General features: G+C 47.2%; 1 protein-coding gene across 2 annotated transcripts in view; it reads right to left on the bottom strand.

Moving 5' to 3' along the window:
- GNA12 (G protein subunit alpha 12) overlaps positions 1 to 7,711 on the bottom strand; it is a 114,530-nt gene extending 106,819 nt beyond the window's left edge. For both annotated transcript variants that reach the window (XM_025378626.1, XM_025378625.1), the window contains exon 1: positions 7,219 to 7,711. In XM_025378626.1, the coding sequence (XP_025234411.1) occupies positions 7,219 to 7,527 (309 nt within the window). In that variant the 5' untranslated portion in view covers positions 7,528 to 7,711. The remainder of the gene's footprint in view (positions 1 to 7,218) is intronic.
- Between the last annotated feature and the right edge of the window lie 19,271 nt (positions 7,712 to 26,982).

A 26,982-nucleotide genomic window follows, 5' to 3' on the forward strand; every position in this document is an offset into this window, starting at 1 on the left:
GTCAGGAGTTTGAGACTCCTGGACAACATGCTAAAACCCCATCTCTACTAAAAATACAAAAATTAGCTGGGCGTGGTGGCGCGTGCCTGTAATCCCAGCTACTCGGGAGGCTGAATCAGAAGAATCGCTTGAACCTGGATGGCAGAGGTTGCAGTGAACCAAGATTGCGCCACTGCACTCCAGCCTGGGCAACAAGAGCGAAACTCCGTCTTAACAACAAAAATAAATACAACAGAAAACATCAGCAGAGAAATCACATATACCACCCACTAAGGTTTCAGGGGAATTGAGGGGGAAACTGATCTTCTACCCCAAGGAACCAGGTGACATGCTCCAAGTGACATGCCAAATAGTGCTGGCAGGGCCAAGCAGGGATCTCACCTTCCATTCTCTGCCTGGAAGCAGCAGGAGGTGCTCCAAATTCCATCACCAGGGTGGGGTCAGCAGGGCCCAGGGGGGAAGTGCACCCCCACCACGAGGCAGAAAGGGAGGATAGGAGGGTGGGAGGCTCCACTCGTTGTCGCTTTGCTACCCCCTCCCATTCCCTGGAATCAGCAGGGCCCAGAGGGGAGCTGATGTTACAACCGCATTCAACAAGGCCACAGGGTCTCAGGGACCCGGAGGTCATTCATTAACAGAAGTGCTAACAGCCCTACCTCGGAGTCCCAGAAGGAGAGGAGAGAAGGACTGAAATAGTCATTCAAGAAATAATGGCTGAAAACTTCTCAAATTTGGCAAGAGACATAAATGTACAGATTCAAGAAGCCAAACAAGCCCCAACTATAATAAACGGGATGAAGCCTGTGCCAAGACAAATCATAACGAAACTTCTGAAAACTAAAAACAAAACTCTTCCAAGCAGCCAGACAGGAGCAATGTCTTCACTCAGAGAGGAAGACCAATTCAAATGACGGCAGATTTCTCTTCTGGAACAACGTGAAGGTATCCTTCAAGGATGAAGAGGAAATACAGACATTCTTGGACAAAGGAAAGCTCAGAGAGTCCGTTGCAAGCAAACTGATTGTTAAAGAATGGCTAAGGGAAGTTCTCTAAACAGAAAGGAAATGACAACAGAAGAAGGCTTAGAGCTTCAGAAAGAAGACCATCAGAATAGGTAAAAAGAGGGACAATTTTATTCAGTAAAAGGGAGGAAAAAGATGGTATAAATAGCCTACTCCTGAAGAGTTTTTCAAATCACAGTTGATGACTGAAGTAAACCACCTGATGTGGCATTCAAAGTCTGTTAAGAAGTGCTAAGACATTTATAGTGAAGTGGGGGGGTAAATGAACCCAAGCAGAAGTTCCTACACTGAAAGCTGTGAAACACTGGGGCCAGGAGACTAGGATAATTTACATATGTATACTGTAAACCTAAGGCAACTACCAAGAAAATAATACAAAGCATTATACTTAAAAAAAAAAAAAACATATCAGCCAAGTAGGATAGCTCATGCCTGTAATCTCGGCACCGCAGCTGAGGCAGGGGGATGGCTTTGAGGCTAGTAATTCAAGAGCGGCCTGAGTAACATAGTGGAGCCCTGTCTCTACAAAACATAAAAATAGATTAAAAATTAGCTGGGTGTGGTGGTGCACATCTGTAGTCCCAGCTACTGGGGAGGCTGAGGTGGGAGGATGGCTTGAGTCCAGGAGGTCGAGGCTACAGTGAGCCACGATCGTGCCACTGCACTTCAGCCTAGGCAACAGCATTAAGACCCTGTCTCTAAGATAGTAACAGTCATAATAATGACTTTACCCTAAATGTAAAGAGTGGATTAAAAAATACGATGCAACAATATGCTGTCTACATGAAACTCAATTCAAAACAACAAGGGTATTAAAGGAATGGAAAAATATATATGATGAAAGCATTAATAAAAACAGAAGTGGCCATATTAAAATATCTGATAAAAGAGACTTCAGAGCAAAGAAAATTACTGGAAAAAAAAAGAGGAGGACATTACATAATAAAAAAAGATTAATTTATCAAGATATAATAATCCTAAACATTTATGCACCACACAACAGAACATCAAAATACATGAAGCAAAAACTGATAGAGCTCAAGAAGAAATAGAAAAATCCACAATTATCGTTGAGGAATCTTTACAACTGACGGAACTACTGAACAATCAGCAAGGATACAGAACTCAATACCACTATCAATCAACGAGATCTGACATATGGCGCACATTCCACCAAACAAGAGCACACGCGTTTTTCACGTACTTACGGAACATTCACCAACACAAGACCACAGAACATCTGCCAAATAGACCATATCCTAGGCCACAGAACAAACCAACAAACTTAAAAGAAGTGAAACCACACGCAGTATACTCTCTGTCCATAGTGGAGTCGAACCAGAAATCAACAAAATAGAGATAACAGGAAATATATATATATTTATATTATATATATAAATTTATATAAATATATAAATTTTTATATTTTTATATATAAAAAATATATATTTTTAAATTTTATATATATATATATTTTTTTTTTTGAGGCAGGGTCTTGCTCTGTTGTCCAAGTACAATGGCACGATGTTGGCTCACTGCAACCTCTGCCTCCCAGGTTCAAGCGATCCTCCCACCTACCTCTCAGGTTCCAGTGTGCATCACCACACCTAGCTAATTTGTTTGTTTTTGAAATGGAGTCTTACTCTGTTGCCCACGCTGGGGTACAGTGGCATGCTCTCTGCAACCTGTGCCTCCTGCGTTCAAGTGATTCTCCTGCCTCAGCCTCCTGAGTAGCTGGGATTAGACGCACCCGCCACCGCACCCGGCCAATTTTTGTAGTTTTTGTAGAGACGGGGTTTCACTATGTTGCCCAGGGTCTTGAACTCCTGGGCTCAAGCAATCTGCCTGCCTTGGCCTCCCAAAGTGCTGGAATTAGAGGCATGAGCCATTGCGCCTGGCCATGACATTTATGAAATGACAAAATTATAGAATTAAAGAATAGAGGCTGGGTGCGGTGGCTCACACCTGGTGCTTTGGGAGGCTGAGGCGGGCAGATCACCAGGTCAGGAGTTAGGGATCAGCCTGGCCAACACGGTGAAACTCTGTCTCTACTAAAAATACAAAAATTAGCCGGGCACGGTGGTGGGCGCCTGTAATCCCAGCTACCTGGGAGGCTGGGGCACGAGAATCGCTTGAAACCGGGAGGCGGAGGTTGCAGTGAGCTGAGATTGCGCCATTGCACTCCAGCCTGGGCGACAGAGCAAGACTCTGTCTCAAAACAACAACAAAAGAACAGATTATTCATTGCCAGGATCTGGGACAGGAGGAGCAGACACTGGCTACAGAAAAGCAACATGAAGAGTCCTTCTCTGATGGAAATGCTCTATATTGTGACCGTATCCACGTCAACATCCTGGTTGTAAGATTGTGCTATACAGTTTTACAGGACATTATCACCAAGGGAGAGCTGGCAGAGGGTACGTGGGATCTCTAGTATTTCCTACAACTGCATAGGACTCTAGAATTATCTCAAAATCAAAAGTTTAATTTTTAAAAAAAAGCATGTTTAGTTCCTAGCTCTGCCATCTGCTAATTAGGTAGCTGGCCTTGAACAGATTTTAAAGTCTCTATCCTCAATTTCCTCATTCACTAAATGAGGTAATACCATCTGAAGCATTACGAAAATTCAACGCCGTATTTGAAAGGATCAGGCACAATGTGTATAGCACACAGTCCGTGCTCTAAAAGGAACCTGTCAACACTAAACCTCTAAATAGCCACAAATATTATTCTAAATAGTATTCAAATGTCCAGTACTAAAGGCACTGCAGAGCAATTTATTTGAAGTCTCTTCCCTGGCCGGGTGTAATGCTTCACACCTGTAATCCCAGCACTTTGGCAGGCTGAGGCAGGTGGTTCGCTTGAGTCCAAGAGCTCAAGACCAGCCTGGGCAACACAGTGAGACCCTATCTCTACAAAAATTAGCTGGGTGTGGTGGTACATGCCTGCAGTCCCAGCTATTCAGGAGGCCGAGGTGGGAGGACTGCTTGAGCCCACGAAGCGAGGCAAGGCCACAGTGAGCCCTGATCGTGCCACTGCACTCCAGCCTGGGTGACGGAATGAGGCCCTGTCTCAAAAAATAAAAATTAAAAAATAAAATAATCTCTTCCCAAAGTGATCTGTTCAAATAAAATGCGGGGGTGGGAGTTGAAGAGGAGGAAACAGTTTTTGGTTTTAAATTGAAAGATGAATTTCTAACTTGTTACTGAAATGGTCACAACACATGAAGTGAGTTTAATATGAAACTATAATTAGAAAAAACAAAGCTGGAAAGGAAGTTAAGATACTAGTTAACACATTTTGTTTCTGCTGATGAGAAAGTCAGTGGAAGTTAACGCATCAGGAGGTTGAGTCGTTGTTTTTTTTTTTGAAAAAAAGTGTTTTATCAAATTATTTTCTTCCCTTCACAATCCTAAAGGAGCTCTATAAACTCCTTTAGGATTCTATAAAAATGAAACATTTCCATGAGAAGTATGTCAGGTGGGAATACTGGCCTGGAAGTCTGGAGGCCAAGATTTCAGCACAGAGACCCCAGGAAGGAGTCACTTCACCTCCAGGGCTGAGGCAGGTGTCCTTATGGGTGAGCAAAACGTACCAGACAGGTTTCTACGACACTTTGCTGAATTTAAAATCTCCCAGGCACCATAAAATCTAGTCTCTAGGCAGGTTTTCTGGCATGGCAAACTTCTCTCCGCCTCTGCTGTGAGACAATTGTCCTCGCCTCAAACTTGGTTTCCCCAAAATGGGCTTGGGAAAAAAGTGGTGAGCGGACAAGGAAAGGGGAGGAAAGGGAGGAAGGGAGGGAGGGAGGAAGGGAGGGAGGAAGGGAGGGAGGGAGGGAGGNAAATGTGGAAAACAAGTCTACCTTTCAAGGTTACAGCAAAGGTTAAAAGAAACAGTGGATATAAATCTGGCAAACAGTAGGTATTTAACAAATACTAGTTCTCTCCTCCCTCCTTAGTTTGGCAGGATGACAGAGAAACTCTTGGTGAATAAAAGGGATTAGGGTGAACAAAAATCATAAAGAATAGCATTTCCAAAAGTGTGTCTCTTGGATCACACAGATTTCGAACCAAAATATATGGGGGGAGGAATTCTGGGATCAGAAAATTTGGGAAATATTGGGAAATGCATTATTAAAATAACAATTACCAGGTGAGTTTCCAAGAGGAGATTATATACAGCATTTACTAACAACTCACAGGTATAATCAACCTATTAATCACTAAAACACACAAGGATGGAGGGAGGGAGGGAGGGAGGGGAGGAAGGGAGGGAGGAAGGGAGGGAGGGAGGGAGGGGAGGAAGGGAGGGAGGGAGGGAAGGAGGGAGGGGGGGAGGGAAGAATGAAAGGAAGGGAGGAAGGAAGAAAAAAGGAAGGGAGAAAGAAAGGAAGGCAGGCAGGAAGGAAAGGAAGAAAAGGAAGAAAGGAAGGAAGGAAGAAAAGGAAGGAAGGAAGAAAGGAAGAAAAGGAAGAATGGAAGGAAAGAAAAGAAGGAAAGGAAGGAAAAAGGGAAGGAGGGAGAAAGGATGCTATTTAGGTGTAAGCAAGGCTCCACTGTTCCCTCATCATCAGTTTTCTCCAGATCTTCCTTGGGGCCCTTTAACACAGGCCCACAGTCCTGAGAGACCGGAACCCTGACTTTATCAACTCTATGGTTCTTTTATTTTTTCACTGCCACTCAGGCTGGAGTGCAGTGGCCCAAACATGGCTCACTGCAGCCTCGACCTCCCAGGCTCAAGCAATTCTCCTACTTCAGCCTCTCAAGCAACTGGGACTGCAGGTGCACTCCCACCATGCCCAACTAATGTGTTCGTTTTTGTGGTACTGCGGTCTTGCTGTGTTGCCCAGGCTGGTCTCAAACTTCTGGCCTCAAGTGATCCTTCTGCCTCAGCTTCCCAAAGTGCAGGAATTACAGGCATGAGCCATCACACCAGGCCGACTTTTACAGCTTCTTTCACAACTATGGCAAAGAGAAAAAAGGAAGCAAAAGACAGGAGAATCTGGAGATTCATTGCAATGTATGTTGATTCAAACAAAACAATAATGCCACAATGGTAGAATTCTGAACACTGGATATCTGGTGATATTGAGCTATGACTAATTTTTAGGTTTGCTAATGGTACTGCAGTTGTGTTTTTACACGGAGGCCTTATCTTTCAGCCACTCATACATCCTAAAACCTTTCCTAATGCAACTACACAAAGTTGGATCTGCTTGCAGACCATGGGGAGGGCACAGGTGAATAGGATTGGCACAGAAGTGATGACTGCTTTAGTTGGGGGTGGGTATTTTACAATCATTCTACTAGTTCCTCTACTTTCGCATATGTTTGAAGTTTTCCTATTAAGAAAATGTGGCTCAGCACTTTGGGAGGCACAGGTGGGAGGATGGCTTCAGACCAGCCTGGGCAACAGAGAGGCTTCCTAAAAAGAAAAAAAAAAAAAAAACCAAGAAACGTAAAAAGAGACTCATGGCTGATTCCTGTCCGGTCTCCATTGCTCTTCTTCTAAGCTCAGCCGGAGGGCAGGGCAAGCTGGGCTCCTACCCCACAGATCTTCCAGTGGGAAATGGGCAGATACCATTCTGCTAGGACACATCCAGGAGGGGGCTAAGTGCCAAGTCCCCCACCCCCCATCTCCAGAAGCTGGCCCGAGTTTCCACTCCCACGGTCCCCAGGCACCCTAGAGAGGGCAGAGGCAGGCCAGGTGCCATGACTCATGCCTATAATCCTAGCACTTTGGGGAGGCCAAGGCAGGAGGATCACTTGAGGCCAGAAGACCAAGACCGGCCTGGGCAACATTGCAAGACCCCATCTCTAAAAAAAAAAAAAAACCCTCAAAAATTAGCTGGGCTGGTGGTGCGCGCCTGTAATCCCATTACTTTGGGAGGCCAAGGAGGGGGTAGGGCTTCAGCCTGGGAGGTCGAGGCTGCAGTGAGTTGTGGGCGCGCCACTGTACTCCAGTCCGGGCAACACAGCGAGATCCTATCTCAAAAAGGGCGAGAGGGGGGTGGGACAGAGACGACGCCAGCAGGCCCCGGGGGATGGGTGGGAGTGGGGTGCAGGCGGGGCTGGATCCGGCATCCTGGCCCCAGGGGTCCCCGCCCGCGGCGGCGGACCAACGAGGGGCCAGGGGCGGGGGTCAGCGCCCCGGCCCACCTGGGTGCAGGTGCTGGGCGAGGGGCGCGCGTCACCTTGAGGATGTTGTCGAAGATGGTGTCGCGGAACTCCAGCAGCGCCTTCTGGTCAAACTCGCGGCCGTGGATGATGCGCATCTGCTTAAGGAACGTGGACTTGCCGCTCTCGCCCGCGCCCAGCAGCAGGATCTTCACCAGGCGCCGGACCGCGCGCCGCTCGCGCGCCAGCAGTGCGTCGATGTCGCGGCTGCGCCTCCGGGCCTCGCGCTCCGCGTCACGCGCGCCGCCGCCCGCCCTGCGCTCGCGGGCCCCGCCGGCCTCGGCCGGCAGCAGGCAGCGGCTGAGGGTCCGCACCACCCCGGACATGGCCCCTCAGGCCGCGGCCGCGCCCCGCCGGCGCCCGGGGGCCATGGACGCTCCCGCCGGCGAGGGCGAGCCCGGGCCGAGGCACCGCCCCACGCCCCGCCGCTCGCCTCAGGCCGCGTCCGCCGCCGCCGCCGCTGCCGTCGCTCCGAGGCCCGCACTCGTCGCCCGGCCGCCACTCGGGCCCGGCGGAGGGGCGGGTCGGCGCCGCGTGAGGCCCGGCGGATTGGGCCGGCTGCCGTCCATCTGGCCGTGAGAGCCCTCCGATTGGCTCATCTCGCCAAGGGAGGCGGGCGTCCCTTCCGGCCTCGGGGCGGGGTCGACGCCGAAAGAGGCGGGATCTTTGAGGTGAAGGCGCTTCTCATTGGACGCCCAGGCTGAGGTTCTTTCTTTCAGAATGAAAGGGAGGCGGGGTCGTCCGGGAGGCGGAGCGACCGTCCGCCATGACCAATTATAATTGCTCTGAGTGGACGTCAGTCATGCCCAACGGGTTTGGGATTGGGTGTTCGGGGGACGGGGCGTGACGAGAAGTGCCAGGTGTACAGAAAGATTCTCCCTTAGTTCCCAGATTGGGTCCGCCTGTGAGACCAGGACCTCGCGAAGTAGTCCAAAGGCTGGGAAATGCTGATAAGAGGTTCAGCTGCTCGTCGTATTCCTTCCGATGATCTTGTTTCTACACTATTTTCCTTCCAGAAACACTGGAGGGGGATGGGCCATAAATTTCAAACACATGCACCCTTTGAGAGTGGCATGGGCCTCTAGAAGGCTTTGCGAAAAGCTGACTGACCCCTAAAATCACCAGAAGCTCCCCCAAAAGTCTTATGTCGCACAGTGGTTGAGAGAGTGGGGTCTGGAGTTGCTGGGCCTGAGTTGGAATCTCCAGTCGACCAGTTACTAGATGTACTAGTTGCATAACTTTTTTTTTAGCGGCTTCCCCCACCTCCCCACCCTTTTTGATGTTCTTAGCTTCAATTTCCTCACCTGTAAAACCGGCGGTGTTAACGACGGCATTGGTCATGGCTTGACATTGCTCAAATCGTCATGAAGATATAAACTGAGAGCACGAACTTACAAAACAGCCCGTGAGCTAGCCCCAAATCAGCTCTTGATAAAGATCAGCTGATTACAGATTCCTGACTGTCCCAGATCTACTAAATCAGAACCTCCTAGAAGGAGCTCAGGTATCCCTTAAGATTACAGGCGTGAGCCACCGCGCCTAGTCCAATGTGTATAGTCTTTTATCTCTCGCCACCCCCCACCTTTTCCCCTGAGTCCCCAAAGTCCAATCTCTGTGCGGTGTCTGTTAACTATGCTGATTATTTCTTTTGCAGTGCAGAAACTTTTTAGTTTAAGTCCCGTCTATTTATCTTTGTTTTTGTTGCATTTGCTTTTGGGTTCTTGGTCACAAAGTCTTTGCCTAAGCCAACGTCTAGAAGGGTGTTTCCGATGTTATCTTCTAGAATGTTTATGGTTTCAGGTTGTAGATTTAAGTCTTTGATCTATCCTGAGTTGATTTTTGTATAAGGTGAGAGAGGAGGATTCAGTTTTATTTTTCTACATGTGTCTTGCCAATTATCTCAGCACCATTTGTTGAATAGGCTGCCCTTTTCCCACTTTATATTTTTATTTGCTTTGTTGAAGATCAGTTGGCTGTAAGTCTTTGGCTTTATTTCTGGGTTCTCTATTCTGTTCCATTGGTCTCTGTGCCTATTTTTATACTAGTACCATGCTGTTTCCGTGACTATAGCCTTATAGTATAGTTTGAAGTCAGGTAAAGTGATGCCTTCAGATTTGTTCTTTTTGCCTAGTCACAGATCTAAACTCCCTGGAAGGCTGGGCACGGTGGCTCACAACTACAATCCCAGCACTTTGGCATGTTGAGGTGGGAGGATCACTTAAGCCCAGGAGGTCAAGGGTGCAGTGAGCTATGATCATGCCACTGTACTCCAGTCTAGGCAACAGAGCAAGACCCTGTTTCAAAACCAAAACCAAACAAAAACTCCCTGGTGACTCTGAATGCACATAATATGTATCATTTGTCATTTGCTACTAATACTACAAATCACGACATGAATTTGTATCACTTATGAGTCAAGACTTTGTAATCCTTGAAAAATAATTAGAAAGTCTTGCTTGTTTGTGGAAATGACCTCCCATAGGAGGCCAAATACAGCTGGGTGGGGTGGCTTATGCCTGTGATCCCAGCACTTTGGGAGGCCGAGGCAGGTGGATTACCTAAGGTCAGGAGTTCAGGACCAGCTTGGCCAACATGGCGATACCCTGTCTCTACTAAAAAATACAAAACTTAGCTGGGTATGGTGGTGGGCACCTGTAATCCCAGCTACTTGGGAGGCTGAGATAGGAGAATTGATTGAACCCGGGAGGCGGAGGTTACAGTGAGCCGAGATCATGCTGTTGTACTCCAGCCTGGGCAACAAGAGCAAAACTCTGCCTCAGAAAAAAAAAGGAGGAAGGCCAAATACTAGGCCTGGCATGGTAGCTCACACCTGTAATCCCAGCACTTTGTGAGGCTGAGGCGGGCGGATCACTTGAGGTCAGGAGTTTGAGACCAGCCTGGCCAACATGGTGAAACCTCCATCTCTATTAAAAATACCAAAACTAGCCAGGCGTGGTGGTAGACGCCTGTAATTCCAGTTACTTGGGAGGCTGAGGCATGGGAATTGCTTGATCCCAGGAGGCCGAAGTGACAGTGAGCTGAGATCACACCACTGCACTCCAGCCTGGGCAACAGAGCAAGACTCTGTCTGTCAAAAAAAAAAAAAAAAAAAAAAAAGGGCCAAACACCAGTATTGAAATAAAAGGGAGGAGAAATTGGAGAATCCAAAGAAAGCAATGTTTCTGAGACAGAAATAGGGAATTTCGAACCACTAAAGACTGGGATTCAGAACAGGTTTTTGGCTCCTCATTCAGCTTTAAGAAATTAAGAAAAAAACTGAATCACAAAACAGTTTCAGCAAATGCTCATTCACAAATAACTTTAAATCCTTATGAATAAGGACAAGATAACATTCACAGCAAGACAACATTCACAAATAACTTTAAATCCTTATAAATAAGCCAGGCATGGTGGGAGCCTGAGATGGGAGGGCTGCTTGAGTCCAGGAATTTGAGGCTGCGGTGAGATGTGACTGGACCATTGCACACCAGCCTGAACAACAGAGCAAAACTCTGTCTCTATTTTTTTAAATCTTTATGAATAGCTTTATGCCTTGTGTTTATGTAATCATTAAACATTTTAAAGAGTTATTTACTTATTTTTTTTTTTTTTTTTGAGATAGAGCCTCGCTCTATTGCCCAGCTTGGAGTGCAGTGGTGCGATCTCGGCTCACTATAGCCTCCGCCTCCCAGGTTCAAGTGATTCTCCTGCCTCAGCTTCCTGAGTAGCTGGGATTACACGCATGTGCCACCATGCTTGGCTCATTTTTGTATTTTGGTAGAGATGGGGTTTTATCACGTTGGCCGGGCTGGTCTCAAACTTCGTACCTCAAGTAATCCACCTGCCTCAACCTCCCAAAGTGCTGGGATTACAGGCGTGAGCCACCGTGCCCGACCAAGAGTTACTTACATTTTTAAATGACATTATGGCATTTTATGGGAGAAATGATTGTGCTGTTGGCAGTATTTGAGGATTTGACCAGGTCTCTGGACATCTCCCCATGTGTAAATGGGCTAAGGTGCTTGAAATAAACAAGGTTATCTGCATACTCTACAATAATCTCTTAATTATCCCTTCTGTTTGTATGACATGCTAAAAGTCCCGAGTAGCTGGGACTACAGGCGCCCACCACCACGCCCAGCTAATTTTTTGTAGTTTTTAGTAGAGACGGGGTTTCACTGTGTTAGCCAGGATGGTCTTGATCTCCTGGCCTCGTGATCCGCCTGCCTCAGCCTCCCAAAGTGCTGGGATTACAGGCGTGAGCCACTGTGCCCGGTCCCATGCTAAAAGTTTTAAAGTGCTTACAGGTGCATGATCTCATTTGTCCTCTCTACACTGCTGGGAGGGAGAGGTGACTGCCTTAGAAGTATCTGAATCCAGGCAGCTAACCTCGCCTGGTGAGAGAAGTAGGGTTAGTACACGGCAAACCTCAAACTGGAAGCTGGCCACACAGCATTCTCTGTGTATAATGGGATGGAGAAAAACACGAGAACTTTGAAGTTTGCCTCCATTACCTACCAGCTGTGTGACCTTGAACAAGTCATACAATATCTCTGAGACTTAGTTTCCTTGTCTGTAAAATCAGGATGAAAATAAAGCTGTACTACATATTAAATAAGGTAATACATATAAGGTCCTACCACTGAGCCTTAGCACATATCAGGCACTCAGTAAATGGTAATATTGTTACTATTATCATCGTGGAGCTTTGGGAATCGGGTATTGCAAATTTAGAATAATAATGGCAGGATGGTGAAGAATCTGTAAGGAAAGACATTGTATGGTATGATATTAAAAATTAAAACCTGGGAGGTGGTCTGGTTAAATAAATTAAGGTACTAAATATAAGTGCAATAACACATTATTCCTGGCCAGGTGTGGTGGCTCACGCCTGTAATCCTAGCACTTTGGGAGGCCGAGGCAGGCAGATCACCTGAGGTGAGGAGCTGGAGACCAGCCAGGTCAACATGGTGAAACCTTGTCTCTATTAAAAATACAAAAATTAGCTGGGCATGGTGGCACATGCTACTCGGGCGACTGAGGCAGGAGAATCGCTTGAACCTAGGAGGCAGAGGTTGCAGTGAGCTGAGATTGCACTCCAGCCTGGGCAACAGAGCGAGACTCTGTTTCAAAAAACAAACAAAATAACATATTATTCCTAAAAAGAATATGCAAGACTAAAATGTATAAACAGATGGCCCACAGACATGCTTTCTTGGTCTACCAGCTGTTAAAAAAATTGGTAGAGAGTAGGAGGAGTAGACTGAATGTTCCTCCCAACTTGTGTTCGGTTCCACCTCCTGAGCTAAGGAGCAGCCAGGAAGGGGGAGTCTGACGGCAGGGCCTGAAACCGTCATGTGACACAGTGAGCTCACCTGAAATCTCTAGGAAAGGAAGCAGCCACAGGGACTCTTACTCTCCAGCGGGCCGGCAGTGAGGGGATCAGGAACTCAGAGGCCTGGTATAGGGCCCAGGACTCTGGGAATCCCAAGAGGACAGGATCCCCTTGGGTCCCATGCATGCAGTCTCCTTATGAGGTCCCAGTAGGGCCTGTCTGGCCTGGGGAGAATGTGGGTGATATGGTTTGGCTGTGTCCCCACCCAAATCTCATCTTTAATTGTAGCTCCCATAATTCCCTCGTGTTGTGGAAGGAACCCAGTGAGAGATAATTGAATCGTGGGGGTGATTTCCCCCATGATTCCCCCAGACTGTTCTCGTGGCAGTGAATAAGTCTCACGAGATCTGATGGTTTTATAAGGGGAGACCTCTTTCATTTGGCCCTCATTCTTCTCTTGTCTGCCGCCAGGTAAAAAGCGCCTTTCACCTTCCACCATGATTGCAAGGCCTCCCCAGCCATGTAGAACTGTGAGTCCATTAAACCTCTTTCTTTTGTAAATTGCCCAGTCTTGGGTATGTCTTTATCAGCAGTGTGAAAACAGACTAATACAGTGTGAGAGCTCTGTGGGGTGAGAGGACTGGGAGATTTCTCCCATCCCTGAATATGGGAGCTGCCAACAACTTCAGCTCTGAGACCTGGACACTTCCTCCTGGTGCTCATCACAGGAATAGCAACCTGCCTATTACCTTACCTTTCTCCACTGCCCAGGAGACTAAAGGCTTCCCCTGGAAGCCAAAGAGCCATGAGTGAGAATAAGAAAATGTCAATAGACTTAAGGGGACCGAGGTGCCAGAGAGAAGAAGAAAAAGTAGGATATCTCACATAATGGTAAACAGATGGAAACTATATCAGCATCATCATCACCACCATCACTATCACCATCATCATCAGCACCATCATTGTCACCATCACCATCATGATCATCACCATCATCACCATTACCACCATCACTATCACCATCACCATCACTATCATCACCATCATCATCATCATCACCACCATCACTATCACTATCACCAACACCATCACCACCATCACCACCATCACTATCACCATCACCATCGTCACCATCATCACCATTACCACCATCACTATCACCGTCACCATCACTATCATCACCATCATCATCACCATCACCACCATCACTGTCACCATCACCATCATCACCAACACCATCATCACCATCACCACCATCACTATCACTATCACCAACACCATCACCACCATCACTATCACCAACACCATCATCACCATCACCACAATCACTATCACCATCACCATCATCACCATCACTATCAGCATCATCACCAACACCATCATCATCACCATCACCACCTTCACTATCACCATCACTATAATCACCGCCATCACTATCACTATCACCATCAGATAACCAGCACCACCACCACCATCACTGTAATCACCACTATCACTATCGCTATCACCATCATATAACCACCACCACCACCACCATCACTATCACCACATATAACTGCAATCACCACCACAATCATCACCACCACCATCACTATCATTATCACCCTCACTATCATCACCATCATTATCACCATCACCAACACCATCATCACCATCACTATCACCATCACTACCATCATATCACTATCATCACCACCAACACCATCAACATCACCACCGTCACTATCACCACCATCACCATCATCACCATCATCATATCACCACCATCACTATCAGCATCACTATCACCATCGTCTTCATCATCACCACCATCACTATCACCATGGTTCCACCTTAGAAGAATTGTCAATGGCATAGAAAGACATCGTATTTGGCCGGGCACAGTGGCTCGTGCCTGTAATCCCAGCACTTTGGGAGGCTGAGGCAGGTGGATCACCTGAGGTCAGGAGTTCAAGACCAGCCTGGCCAACATGGTGAAACACTGTCTCTACTAAAAATACAAAAATTAGCCGGATGTGGTGGTGTACGCCTGTAATCCCTGCTACTCCTGAGGCTGAGGCAGGAGAATTGCTTGAACCCAGGAGGTGGAGGTTGCAGTGAGCCGAGATTACACCACAGAAAGAAAAGAAAAGACATTGTACAACAACAGCAAATCATAATTTTAAAAAATTAATGGAAGAGAGAATGGTAAACATTGATAACCAAATGAGAGACCTAGAAAATAAAATGAAAAAAAAAAAAATCTCAAAACCCAGAGAAAAAGTATAAAGAGATGGGAATTATAAGAAGAGCAGGACAGTTAGAGGAGAGATCCAGGAGTTCTAATATGTGAACTGTGAGTTCCAGGAGGAAGGGGAAAGAGATGTAGAGGAGGAAATATTTAAAGAAATAATAGATTCCCTTTTCTGACAGTATAGTGAGCAAAACACTCAGGTCAACCCTCCTGCAGCAACAATTTAGAATGCTGTACAAACACTCAAAAGATTTTTTTTTAAGTGTTACTGAGCTAAATAAGAAAGCCTCAGAGGCTCAAATCAAAGTGAAAGCAGAAATTCACAGTTAAACTGACACACTGTGGGGCCTCTAGCCGCCTCGGGGCATCTGCAGAACCCTTGTAAATCTGACCTTCTGGCCGGGCATGGTGGCTCACACCTGTAATCCCAGCATGTTGGGAGGCTGAGGTGGGTGGATCACCTGAGGTCAGGAGTTCGAGACCAACCTGACCAATATAGTGAAATCCTGTCTCTACTAAAAATACAAAAGTTAGTCAGGCATGGTGGTGGGTGCCTGTAGTTGCAGCTACTCAGGAGACTGAGGGAGGAGAATAGGCTGAACCAGGGAGTCGGAGGTTTCAATGAGCTGAGATTGTGCCACTGCACTCCAGCGTCGTGACAGAGTGGGACTCTGTTTTAAAAACAAAAACAAAAACAAAACAAAACAAAAAGAGAGAGAGAGACACACCCAGTAAGGACCCAGAAAAGATCAAAGTAAAAGAATGGAGAAAGATTTACCATACAAATATTAACCATAATAAGTATGGCATATCAATATTAATAGAAGGCAAAATTGATTTCAAGCCTAAAAGAATTAGAATTACTAGTGATAGAGAGGGCCATGTATGCAATAAAAGGTTTAATTCATAAGCAAGGTATAACCATTCTAAACTTGCATGCACCTAATAATATAGCCGCAAATATTTAAGGCCAGGCTGGCTGCAGTGGCTTATGCCTGTAATCCTAGCACTTTGGGAGGCCAAGGCAGGAAGATTGCTTGAGTTCAGGAGTTCCAGACCAGCCCAGGCAATATATCACCGCCATCATTATCACCATCACCATCATCATCGTATCACTATCACCATCACCAACACCATCAATATCACCACCATCAATATCAACACCATCAACATCACCACCTTTTGTAGAGACAGACACCCTGTCTCTACAAAAATTTTAAAAATTAGCCAAGCATAGTGGTGCATGGCTGTTTCCCAGCTACTTGGGTGGCTGAGGAGGGATGATCACTTGAGTTGGGGAGGTTGAGGCTGCAGTGAGCCATGATTGTGCTGCTGAACTCCAGTACGAGAGACAGAGCAAGAACCTGTTTGAAAAGAAAGAAAGAAAAATGTAAGGCTCAAAACTAAGAGAACATAAAGGAGAAACTGAGGAATCCATCCTCATTGCTAGGGTGTGAGTGTGGGTTAAGTATATCTCTTCTAGTAATTCATAGTTCAAACAGCTGAAAAATACAATTGTAGCAGTCTGTTATATGAGTAGTCTTCAAATGAACCACTTCTCCTTCCCTTGTGTAGTCCCTCCACTTAAATCTGGATTGGGCTGGAACTTATTTTGACAAATAGAATGTGGTAGAGGCAATATTCTACCAGTTCCAAGTCTAAGCCTTAAGAAAGCCTGATAGCTTCTGTTTTTGTGTTCCTGGAGCCCTGTACGCCATGTAGGAAGTCCAGCTACCCTTTTGGAGAGATCCATGGGAGAGGTAGAGGGTCTGAGAGTACGTGGGGAGGGAGACAGTCCTACCCATGCCAACGTCCCAGCTGAGCCAAGCCTTCAGTCAATCTGCTAGCTGAATACAGTCATAGGAAAGACTAGCAGAACCGCCCAGCTGAGCCCAGCCCAGGGTGCATTCATGACGAAATAAAGTGTTTCAAGCCCCTAAAATCTGTAGTGGTTTGTTACACACCAATAGATCACTGAAGCAACGGTGAACAAGTTTGGCCTCATGAATACATTTCGAACTGTGTGTCTGATATGATTTGGCTGCATCCCCACCCAAATCTCGTCTTGAATTGTAGCTCCCACAATTCCCACCTGTTGTGGGAGGGACCTGGTGGGAGGTAATTGAATCTTGGGGGTGGGTCTTTCCTGTGCTGTTCTCCCGATAGTGAATAAGTCTCATGAGATCTGATGGTTCATGAAGGGGAATTCCCCTCCACAAGTTCTTCTTGCCTGCCACCATGTAAGGTGTCCCTTACTCTCTCGCCATGATTGTGAGGCCTCCCCAGTCATGTGGAACAGTGAATCAGTTGAACCTCTTTCCTTTATAAATTACTCAGTCTTGGGTATGTCTTTTTTTATTTTTTTTTGAGACAGAGTTTTGCTCTGTCGCCCAGGCTGGAGTGCAGTGGCACAATCTCGGCTCACTGCAACCTCCGCCTCCTGGCTTCAAGCAATTCTCCTGCCTCAGCCTCCTGAGTAGCTGGGATTACAGGTGCATGCCACCATGCCTGGCTAATTTTTGTGTTTGTGTGTGTGTGTGTGTGTGTGTGTATATACACACACACACATATATTAATTATACATATATATATATATATATATATTTTTTTTTTCCGAGAAAGAGTCTCACTTTGTCACCCAGGCTGGAGTGCAGTGGTGTGATCTCAGCTCACTGCAGCCTCGGCCTCCTGGGTTCCAGTGATTCTCCTGGCCCAGCCTCCTGAGTAGCTGGGACTACAGGCACACACCACTACATCCAGCTAATTTTTGTATTTTTAGTAGAGACAGGGTTTCACCATGTTGGCCAGGCTGGTCTTGAACTCCTGACCTTGTGATCTGCCCACTTCAGCCTTCCAAAGTGCTGGGATTACAGGCTTGAACCACTGTGTCTGGCCCTATTTTTGTGGTTTTAGTAGAGATGGGGTTTCACCATGTTGGTTAGGCTGATCTCGAACTCCTAACCTCTTGATTCACCTGCCCTGGCCTCCCAAAGTGCTGGGATTACAGGGACCACATCTGGCCCTAGGGTATGTCTTTATTAGCAGCATGAGAACAGACTAATACAGTGTCCAAGAATTAGAGAATACATGTTCTGCTCAAATACAAGAAACATTTTCAGAAACTGACCAAATACTAGGACACAAAGTAAGTTTCAATACATTTTTTTTTTTTTTTTTTTTAGACAGAGTCTGGCTCTGTTGCCCAGGCTGGAGTGCAGTGGCACGATCTTGGCTCACTGCAAGCTCCACCTCCTGGGTTCACGCCATTCTCCTGCCTCAGCCTCCTGAGTAGCTGGGACTACAGGCACCCACCACCATGCCCGGCTAATTTTTTGTGTTTTTTTCAGTAGAGACAGGGTTTCACCATGTTCTCCAGGATGGTCTCGATCTCCTGACCTTGTGATCCACCTGCCTCGGCCTCCCAAAGTGCTGGGATTACAGGTGTTCCAATACATTTTAAAGGAGTGGTATCATATAGGCCACATTCTCTGACCATGCTGGAATTACATTTGAAATCATTAACAAAAAGATATCTTCTAAAAACTCCACAGATACATAAATTAAAAATATACTTCTAAATAAACTCACCAAGCAAAGATGAAATGTAAAGAAAATTTGATGTATTTAAGAATGAACAACAATGAAATTACTACATATCAAAACATACATGATGCAGCTAAGGCTGAAACTAGTGGGAAATTCATAGGCTTACAGATTTATATTATAAGAAGAACAGTTGTGGCCCGGCACGGTAACTCAAGCCTGTGATCCCAGCACTTTGGGAGGCCGAGGCGGGCGGATCACAAGGTCAGGAGATCGAGACCACGGTGAAACCTCGTCTCTACTAAAAATACAAAAAATTAGCCGGGCGCGGTTGTGGGCGCCTGTAGTCCCAGCTACTCGGGAGGCTGAGGCAGGAGAATGGCGGGAACCCGGGAGGCGGAGCTTGCAGTGAGCTGAGATCCGGCCACTGCACTCCAGCCTGGGCGACAGAGCGAGACTCCGTCTCAAAAAAAAAAAAAAAAGAAAAGAGGGACAGTTGCATATTATTGAGCTCAGCATGCAAAATAAAGAGTTAAGTTGGATATGGTGGTGCACGCCTATAGTCCCAGCTACTTGGGAGGCTGAGGTGTGAAGATCCCTTGAGCCAGGGAAGTTGAAGCTGCAGTGAGCTATGATCATGCCACTGCACTCCAGCCTGGGCAACAGAGTGAGAAAGTCTCAAAAAAAAAAAAAAAAAAAAAGAAAGAAAAAAGAAAAAAGAAAAAGAAAAAGGACGACTTAGAAAAAGAACAGCGAAACAAACCTTATGAAGGAAGAAGGCTAACAGGATACAAGAGACTCAAGCGTGGCCAAGTGAGTCAGGTGTGAGAAGTTTAATGATGTCAGCACCACGTAGGTGCAAACCAAACCCTTTGCAGGGTGTTGGCCAAGGCTGGCACTAACCTAGGGCAAGCAGAATCACTCATGGAAGCCACGCTACATTTCCAGCCTGCCACTCCGTGAATGGATGGCTGGCCCTTGTTTTGCTTGGCTAGCCCAGCTCTGGAATTATCCTTAATAATCTTTTTTATTTTTTTTGAGATGGAGTCTCGCTCTGTTACCCGGGCTGGAGTGCAGGGGTGCCATCCCACCTCACTGCAACCTCTGCCTCCTGGGTTCAAGCGATTCTCCTGCCTCGGCCTCCTGAGTAGCTTGGATTACAGGCACGTACCACCACACCTGGCTAATTATTTTGTATTTTTATTAGAGACAGGGTTTTGCCATGTTGGCCAGGATGGTCTCAAACTCCTGGCTTCAAGTGATCCTCTCACCTTGGCCTCCCAAAATGCTGGGATTACAGGCATGAGCTGCCGTGCCTGACCATCCTTAATAATCTTAAAGATCTCTTAAAAATATTTTACCTATCTTACTGCTCAGATTGAACGTATTTCTTTTTCTTTTAGAGACAAGGTCTCACTCTGTTGCCCAGGCTGGAGCGTAGTGGTGTGATCATAGCTCAGTGCAGCCTCGACCTCCCAGGCTCAAGTGATCCTTCTGCCTCAGCCTCCTGAGTAGCTGAGACTACGGGCATGTGCCACCATACCTGGATAACTTTTTATTTTTTGTAGAGATGGGAGTCTCATTATGTTGTGCAGGCTGGTCTTGAAACTCCCGGACTCAAGCAATCCTCCTGTCTCAGGCTCCCAAATGTGGAGATCACAGGCATGAGCCACTGTGCCCCTGGATTGAACATATTTCTTTCTGTCTGGGGCAGGTTGCTGTGTGACTATTACTTCCTCTGGTCTTTCTTGTTGTATCATCGAAAGAAGCTAATACAAGAAGCCTTCAAAAACCGTTGATTGAATTACTGATACCGATTCTTCACCGTCTTGTAGCCGGATTATATGTTCACACCCTTGACACTGACACCCAGCAGGCAGAAGTGCTCTTCCTCTCCCATTGCCTTTGGGCTTGACCTTGTAATTTACCTCGGCCAATGGGATATCAGCAGATAGGATGCAAGCAGAGGCTTGAAATAGGCATGCCGTTATTTGGGTTGGCTTGGCCTCTTGTGCCTTGGAGAGGAAACATCCAAGGAGAAGGAGAGACACACACAGCAGACCTAGACACACACACACACAGCAGGCCTAGAGATACACACAGCAAACCTAGACACACACACAGCAGGCCTGGACCCAACACATCCCAGCTGAGCACGGCCTAGATAGGCTGATTCGCGGTCCAACCAAAGGCATGTGAATGAGAAGAAGTGGCTACTGTTTTAAGTCATTGGATTTAGGATAGTTAGTTATTCAGTGTTACTACGGCAATAGCTGATGAATACAATTTTTTTTTTTGAGATGGTGGCAGTCTCACTCTATCGCCCAGGCTGGAGTGCAATGGTGTGATCTTGACTCACTGCAACCTCCACCTCCCAAGTTCATGTGATTCTCCTGCCTTAGCCTCCTGAGTAGCTGGGACTACAGGTGTGCACCACCACGCCCAGCTAATTTTTGGATTTTTAGTAGAGATGGGGTTTCACTCTGTTGGCCAGGCTGGTCTCGAACTTCTGACTTCAAGTGACCTACCTGCCTCAGCCTCCCAAAGTGCCAGATGACAGACTTGAGCCACCACGCCTGGCCTGATGAAAACAAAATCTATTACCTGATTCCTTCGCAACCGTAGTCCCAGGGTGAAAGGACTTTCCCGTGTTAACAGCGACAGCCCAGGCGTGGCTTTATTACCTAGCCTGTTTGGGGAATGGGATGTTGTTTTTAGTCACATACCCCGGTGCTGCCTGTATTCTCCCTGGATTCACAGGTTGCAAAAATAAACAAGGTCCTGTTGACTTTACTGCCTGAGTTTTGTTGCCATGGAAACCAGCACCTGGATAATTGCAGGGCCTCAGCCCCTGCAAGGTGCCATCAGGATAGCTAAGTGTCTCCAGGGAGACCGTGCTCATAGCCAGGCCCCTTGTTGAGATCGACTGTGTTCCATGGATATTTACGGCATCCACTGATTGTCTGTGTCCCCTGTGTGTTTGCCCCTGTGGCTCTTCCATTCCTGAGCACTGCCTCTGTCTGGTTCATCCTAAAGCCAAAAACCCCCCAAAGGCCGGGCATGGTGGCTCACATCTGTAATCCCAGCACTTTGGGAGGCCGAGGTGGGTGGATCACCTGAGGTCAGAAGTTTGATACCAGTCTAGTCAACATGGTGAAACCCAAATTAGCCAGGCGTGGTGGCTCACACCTGTCATCCCAGCTACTTGGGAGGCTGAGGCAGGAGAATCGCTTGAACCTGGGAGGCGGAGGTTGCACTGAGCTGAGATTGCAGCACTGCACTCCAGCCTGGATGACAGAGGGAGACCCTGTCTCAAAACAAACAAACAAAAAACCCAAAAAAAGCCAAAAAAAACCCCACAAAACCCAAAAGAGTGGATGTTATACCCTTCAGTCCTCTCAAAGCCCCATGTCAGAAACAGAGCCTCAGTTTCCTCATCTGTAACATGCAAAATCCTTGAATCTCTTTTAAGTGCCAGATCTGTGGTCAGTCCCTTTAGAAGGTACACGCATTAGTGCACGGCTGAGCTGGCATGGGGACAGGCAGGAGACAGGGACAGCTCAGAGGCACTCTGCTCTCCCCGGCGGAAGCCCTTCAACAAATGTGTGCTTCAGCTATGAAGGAAAGAGGCGTGAAGAGGCGTCTATGAACTCAGAGATAGATGCCAAGGGGGCCGGTCCCAGCTGTCGTGCTCATAGCCAGTGTCTTAGTCCATTTGTGCAGCTACACCAGGATACCCAAGGCTGGGGAATTTATAATGAATAGAAATTGATTTCCTCACAGTTCTGGAGGCTGGAAAGTCCAAGATTAAAATGCCAGCACCTGGCTGGGCATGGTGATTCCCACCTATAATTCCAGTGCTTCGGGAGGCCGAAGCGAGAGGATTCCTTGAGGCCAGGAGTTTCGAGACCAGCCTAGCGAACATAGTGAGACCCAGTCTCTACAAAACATTTTTTAAAAAAACAAAACAGGCATGCTAGCATGTGCCCGTAGTCCCAGCTACTCAGCAGGCTGAGGCTGGAGGATTGCTTAAATCCAGGAGCTTGAGACTGCAGTGAGCTATGGTTACATCACTGCATTCCAGCCTGGACAACAGAGTGAGACCTTGTCAATCAATCAATCAATACCAACATCTGGCCAGGGACTTCTCGCTGTAACCTCCCATGGCAGAGGGACTAAGAGAGTCAAAAGAGGCCGGGTGCGGTGGCTCACGCCTGTAATCCCAGCATTTTGGAAGGCCGAGACGGGCGGATCACGAGGTCAGGAGATCGAAACCATCCTGGCTAACATGGTGAAACCCTGTCTCTACTAAAAATACAAAAAATTAGCCGGGCGTGGTGGTGGGTGCCTGTAGTCCCAGCTACTGGGGAGGCTGAGGCAGGAGAATGGCATGAACCCAGGAGGCGGAGCTTGCAGTGAGCCGAGATGGCACCACTGCACTCCAGCCTGGGCGATAGAGTGAGACTCTGTCTCAAAAAAAAAAAAAAAAAGAGTCAAAAGTGAGCTGAACTCACCCTTTTATAATCCCACCTGTGGGGTAGAGCCCTCTGGCCCAATCACCTCCTATATATATACACACAATATATAATATATGTATGTATATATTATTTATATATAAATATTATATATTATATTTATTTTGAGATGGAGCCTTGCTGTATTGCCCAGGCTGGAGTGCAGTGCCGCAATCTCGGCCCACTGCAACCTGTCTCCTGGGTTCAAGCAATTCTCCTGCCTCCACCTCCCAAGTAGCTGTGATTTCACGTGCCCCCCTCTACCACTCCTGGCTAATTTTTTTGTATTTTTAGTAGAGACAGGGTTTTACCATGTTGCCCAGACCTCAACTGATACGCTGGCCTCGGCCTCCCAAAGTGCTGGGATTACAGATGTGAGCCACTGCACCAGGCTGTTTTCATGGCTTTTAACCCCCAAGACTTATTTCTGGTTTGGGGATTCTCTTCCATTTCATCTCACCCCAGGATCCAGGCTGACGCAGCAGCCACCATCTTGAACGTAGTCGGCCACTGAGCCAAGAGGGAAGGAAAGAGCTCAGGAAGGTTTTGTGCCGACAGGTGCACAGCCTGTAAGTGACACGTGAGTTCTGCACACAGCGTACTGGACGGACCGGTGCTGAGGAGTTTCGTGCGTCTGCTTGGCTAGGATCCTACTCAATTATTTAATCACATATAAATCGAGGCATTGTGGTGAAGGTGTCTGGGAGGTGTGGTTAATATCCACAGTCACTTGTCTTTATGTAAAGGAGGTTGCCCTCAATAACGTGGATGGGCCTCATCTGATTCATTGAAAGGCCTTGAGAGCAAATACTGAGGCTTCCTGGAGAAGAAATTTTGCCTCCAGACTCAAGACTGTGGCACCAGATCCTGCCTGGGTATCTAGCTTGCCAGCCTGCCCTGAAGACTACAGACTGGCCTGCCAATTTCCTAAAATAAATCCCGGCCAGGCACAGTGGTTCATACCTGTAATCCCAGCACTTTGGGAGGCCAAGGCAGGCAGATCACCTGAGAGCAGGAGTTCAAGACCAGCCTGGCCAACTTGGTGAAGCCCCATCTCTACTAAAAAAAAAAAAAACCACCAAAATTAGCCGGGCATGGTGGCGGGTGCCTGTAACCCCAGCTACTCGGGAGGCTGAGACAGAAGAATTGCTTAAACCCGGGAGGCAGAGGTTGCAGTGAGCTGAGATCGTGCCACTGCACTCCAGCCTGGACAACAAAGAGTGAAACTCTGTCTCAGAAAAATAAATAAATAAATAAAAAATCCCTTTACCTGTGCATGTATATAATATCACATATTTGGTATTGTATTATGTTATAGAATAACTATAAATATATTACAGTTTTCTCTTAGTATTTATGGGGACTTGGTTCCAGAACCCCCCAAGGGTACCAAAATCCCTAGATGCTCAAGTCTCTAATATAAAATGGTGTAGAATTTACATATAACCTACACACATCCTCCTGTACAGTTTAAATAATCTCTAGATTACTTATAATACCTAATGAAATGTAAATGCTGTTCCAGACCAGCCTGGGCAACATAGTGAGATCCCATCTCCACTAAAGAAAAATTTACAAAAAAAAAAAAAACAACAGATAATGGCTGGGCACGGTGGCTCACCCCTGTAATTCCAGCACCGTGGGAGGCTGAGGCAGGCAGATCACTTGAGGTCAGGAGTTTGAGACCGGGCTGGCCAACATGGGGAAACCCCGTCTCTAATAAAAAGACAAAATAATTAGCCATGTGTGCTGGCATGTGCCACCACAGAGTGATACCCTATCTTAAAAAAAAAAAAAAAACACAGAAAAGAAAAAGAAAAATTGAGCCAGCCATGGTGGTGCTCATGAGCTGAGATTGTGCCAATGCACTCCAGCCTGGGCAACAGAGCGAGACTCTGTCTCAAAAATAAATAAATCAAGAAATATAGTTGTTAGACTGTATTTTTAAGGTGTTCACTTTTTATTGTTTTATTGCTATTTTAAGAAATATTTTCCATCCCTGGTTGATTGAATCCATAGATGCAGAATAAGCAGCTATGAGGGGCTGAGTGTGTGTGTGTATACATAACTTATTATATACTAAAAAAACTCCTACTGATTTTGTTTCTCTGGAGAACCCCCAACTAATACAGTACTAGTTGTGCCTCTCCCAGCTAAGGTCCCAGGAAGTACAATTCTACCAATGAAGACATCACCGATAATTGGTCAGTGCTAATAAGTGCTGTAGGGCGATTGGACAGATTAGAGTTAACGTATGGAGAACAGGCAGAGTGCGAAGTGTGTCCTGATGTAGACCCCGGCTCTGCCAGGTACTAGGTCTGTGGGCTCTTGAACAACTTCCTTACCTCCCTGTGCCTTGGCTTTCTTTTCTTTCTTTTCTTTCCCCTGAGACGGAGTCTCTCTCTGTTGCCCAGGCTGGAGTGCAGCGGCGGGATCTTGGCTCACCACAACCTCTGCCTCCCAAGTTTGAGCAATTCTCCTGCCGCAGCCTCCTAAGTAGCTGGGATTACAGGTGCGCACCACCATGCCTGGCTAATTTTTGTATTTTTAGTAGACATGGGGTTTCACTATGTTGGCCAGGCTGGTCTTGAACTCCTGACCTCATGATACGTCCTCCTCAGCCTCCCAGAATGCTGGGATTATAAGTGTGAACCACTGTGCCTGGCCCTTGGTTCATAAAATGGAAGCGAACGAGTGGAGATAAAGGGGTAAATGCACAGAATGAACTCAGAACTTGCCAGGTGCCTTGGCAGTGCTTGCTAAGTGTTTGCATTTTTTTCCCTCCCTGTAACCACTAGACCACCAGGGAACTTGCAGTTATTGCTGTTGGATAACAGGTCTTCCTCCTCTCCCAGGGTGGCCGTCTGGCAGGTTCCCCACTTCCTGCAGTCTTCTCTGCCCTGGGGGACCAGTAGCCCTGTTTCTGCCCTGACGAGTAACCTCTTTACCCTGTCCTGGCTCCCGGGAGCCCTCCTCTGGTGGTCTGCACAGGCCACAGTGCTCAGGGTGCAGCAGCGGCAACGTGGGCAGTGGTTGCGAAACTGTGTCCTGGGGAAGGAGGTGGGTGAGGGCGCCTGACCTCAGAGACCCCCAGAAGGTATCTGTGGGGCACAGATGACCAGGAGCCCTGGAGTTGGCTCTATTTGCTGGCTGTGACCTCGGAAAGCCAGCAATGATCCCAGGACTGGCTGCATAATTTGTGCAAAATGAAAATGTGGGGCCTCTTGTCCAAAAAGTATTACGAATTTCCAAACAGCCACAGCAGAGCAACACGCTGAGCAAGGGTCCTTCTCAGTGCAGACCTTGAGCCTCCCCGAGTGTGTGAGCGATGGGGGAATCGGCGGAAAGAGGCCAAGGCTGCCCAGAGCCGAGTCCCTCCCTGGGGACTGTGTCTGGGGCCCGCAAACTCCCCAGGCAGAGGGAAGAGCCAGTCCTCTGGAGACGCTGGGCACCGGGCCTCCTCCAGGCCCGGGAACGAGCCTGTCGCTGTTTGCTGAGGGCTCTGACCTCTGTGGGAACACACAGGAAGTGGTTCATTTTCTCCCTACCGGTGACTCACTCCTGTCAGCCCTGCCCTTTCCAATCTCTGCTTCCTGTCCCTTAGCCACGACTGGGGTACTTTTGGGCAATAGAAAGGCCGGTCTGGTTGAGTCTAAAACTTCCATCTCACATGCAATTTCACACTCATCTTGTGCCCCGCTGTAGGGCTGGCTGAACCTTGGCCAGAGAGCCCTGGGGAAGGAGGGGGGAGATGGGGGGGACTGGCTGCGGTCCTTCCTCTTTCTCCCTCGCTTCTGAGGTTGGGAGGGGAAGAGAAGAAAGAGGAGGAAGAGAAGGTCTGGAGTATTGGCACAATAGTAATATCAATAACAATAGCAGCTAATATTGTTATTGCTCCAAGCACTTTTCTGACCATACATTATGGCATTAAGTTTTGTAACTAGGAGGTAGGTCCTGTTATAAGGTCCTGTTGTAATTTCCATTTTTCTCTGTTGAGGAAACAGGCCGAGACAAGGTAGGTAACGTGCCCAAGGCCACAAAATTAGGAGGTGGCAGAATTAGGATTGGAACCCGAGGTCTTCCTGATTCCACATCCATTGATCAGTCACTCCACGGCCTCACTTTCGTAAGAGTCCATATCACGTACCTGAGGTTG

The sequence above is a fragment of the Theropithecus gelada genome, chromosome 3, assembly GCF_003255815.1.
Source record: "Theropithecus gelada isolate Dixy chromosome 3, Tgel_1.0, whole genome shotgun sequence".
Lineage (NCBI taxonomy): Eukaryota > Metazoa > Chordata > Mammalia > Primates > Cercopithecidae > Theropithecus > Theropithecus gelada.